The 1,203-nt window shown below is 54.5% G+C and overlaps 1 protein-coding gene across 1 annotated transcript in view; it reads left to right on the top strand.

Moving 5' to 3' along the window:
• Positions 1-52: 52 nt before the first annotated feature.
• RRM1 (ribonucleotide reductase catalytic subunit M1) overlaps positions 53-1,203 on the top strand; it is a 17,214-nt gene continuing 16,063 nt past the window's right edge. Inside the window, exon 1 of the mRNA XM_031062610.1 lies at positions 53-138. Coding sequence (XP_030918470.1) covers positions 70-138 — 69 coding nt within the window. The 5' untranslated portion in view covers positions 53-69. The remainder of the gene's footprint in view (positions 139-1,203) is intronic.

Below are 1,203 nucleotides of genomic sequence, written 5' to 3' on the forward strand. Positions count from 1 at the left end.
GCTCTGTGCTGAACTGGTTCTTACTGGGGCTGCACTGGGGTGCTCTGAGACGGGCGCCAGGAGCGGGTCATGTTTGACAAGATCACCTCGCGCATCCAGAAGCTCTGCTACGGCCTCAACGCCGACTTCGTGGATCCCGTGAGTGCCATCCCCTGCCTGATCCCTCCTCTCCTGGCAGCGGCGGGGGGGGAGCAGGGCAGCAGTTCCTGGTGTGTCCTGGGTTGGGGGTTTCTGGGGGTCCCCTCCTGCTCAGGATGTTCTGTGATTCCCTGAACTCTTGGCAGACACACCCAGAACGGGTTTGTTGCAGTTGTTTGTGCTCTGAGGGGTTTTGCTTCCCAGGTGCAGAGACTGTGGAGGGGGAAATCCCCTTTCCCTGCTTTCTCCTCAAGCCTTGGGGAAGCCATTGGTGTGTCCTGGGTTGGGGGTTTCTGGGGGTCCCCTCCTGCTCAGGATGTTCTGTGATTCCCTGAACTCTTGGCAGACACACCCAGAACGGGTTTGTTGCAGTTGTTTGTGCTCTGAGGGGTTTTGCTTCCCAGGTGCAGAGACTGTGGAGGGGGAAATCCCCTTTCCCTGCTTTCTCCTCAAGCCTTGGGGAAGCCATTGAGCCCCTGGTAGTTCAAAAAACGAGTTGTGTTGCTCCAGATCCCATATTTTGGGTTTGGTAGGCTGCTGCCAGTGTCAGTCTGCAAAGCTGGAGCAATGCCACATGGAAGTAGCTCTGGATCCTCTCCTGGTTAAACATCAGGATAGAATTCCCTGCCATTGCCACATCCCTGCTTGGTTTTCTGAGCTGATTTGGGGTGGGCATTGATCTCATCATGGAGGCTTCTCCTTCCAACGCCTGTGTCCAGATGACTCCTCCCCATTGGATCCACTGGTGTCTCTGAGATTTTTATGCAGGTTCCAGACCCAATCTGGCCATTTGGAGTCACCAGTTAAGGCTCTTCCCATCTCCCAGCTTCTCATGATTCATTCTCCTGTCTGAAATTCCAGTTGCCATTGGTCCTGTACCCAAAAGTCTTTGGGATGGATGGCAGGAGGAGGACACTGGTGACTTGGTGACCACAGCATGAAGTGCCCTGGCTTACCCCCAGTGACTGGGAGTTGATGCTGAGGAGAGAAGTGGAATTCCAAGTCCTCCTGCCTCCTTGTGCCCCTGAATTCTTATTTATTCTGCAGTCATGTGTGACCTCTTTC

Source organism: Geospiza fortis, unplaced genomic scaffold (assembly GCF_000277835.1).
Source record: "Geospiza fortis unplaced genomic scaffold, GeoFor_1.0 scaffold96, whole genome shotgun sequence".
NCBI classification, from domain to species: Eukaryota; Metazoa; Chordata; class Aves; order Passeriformes; family Thraupidae; genus Geospiza; species Geospiza fortis.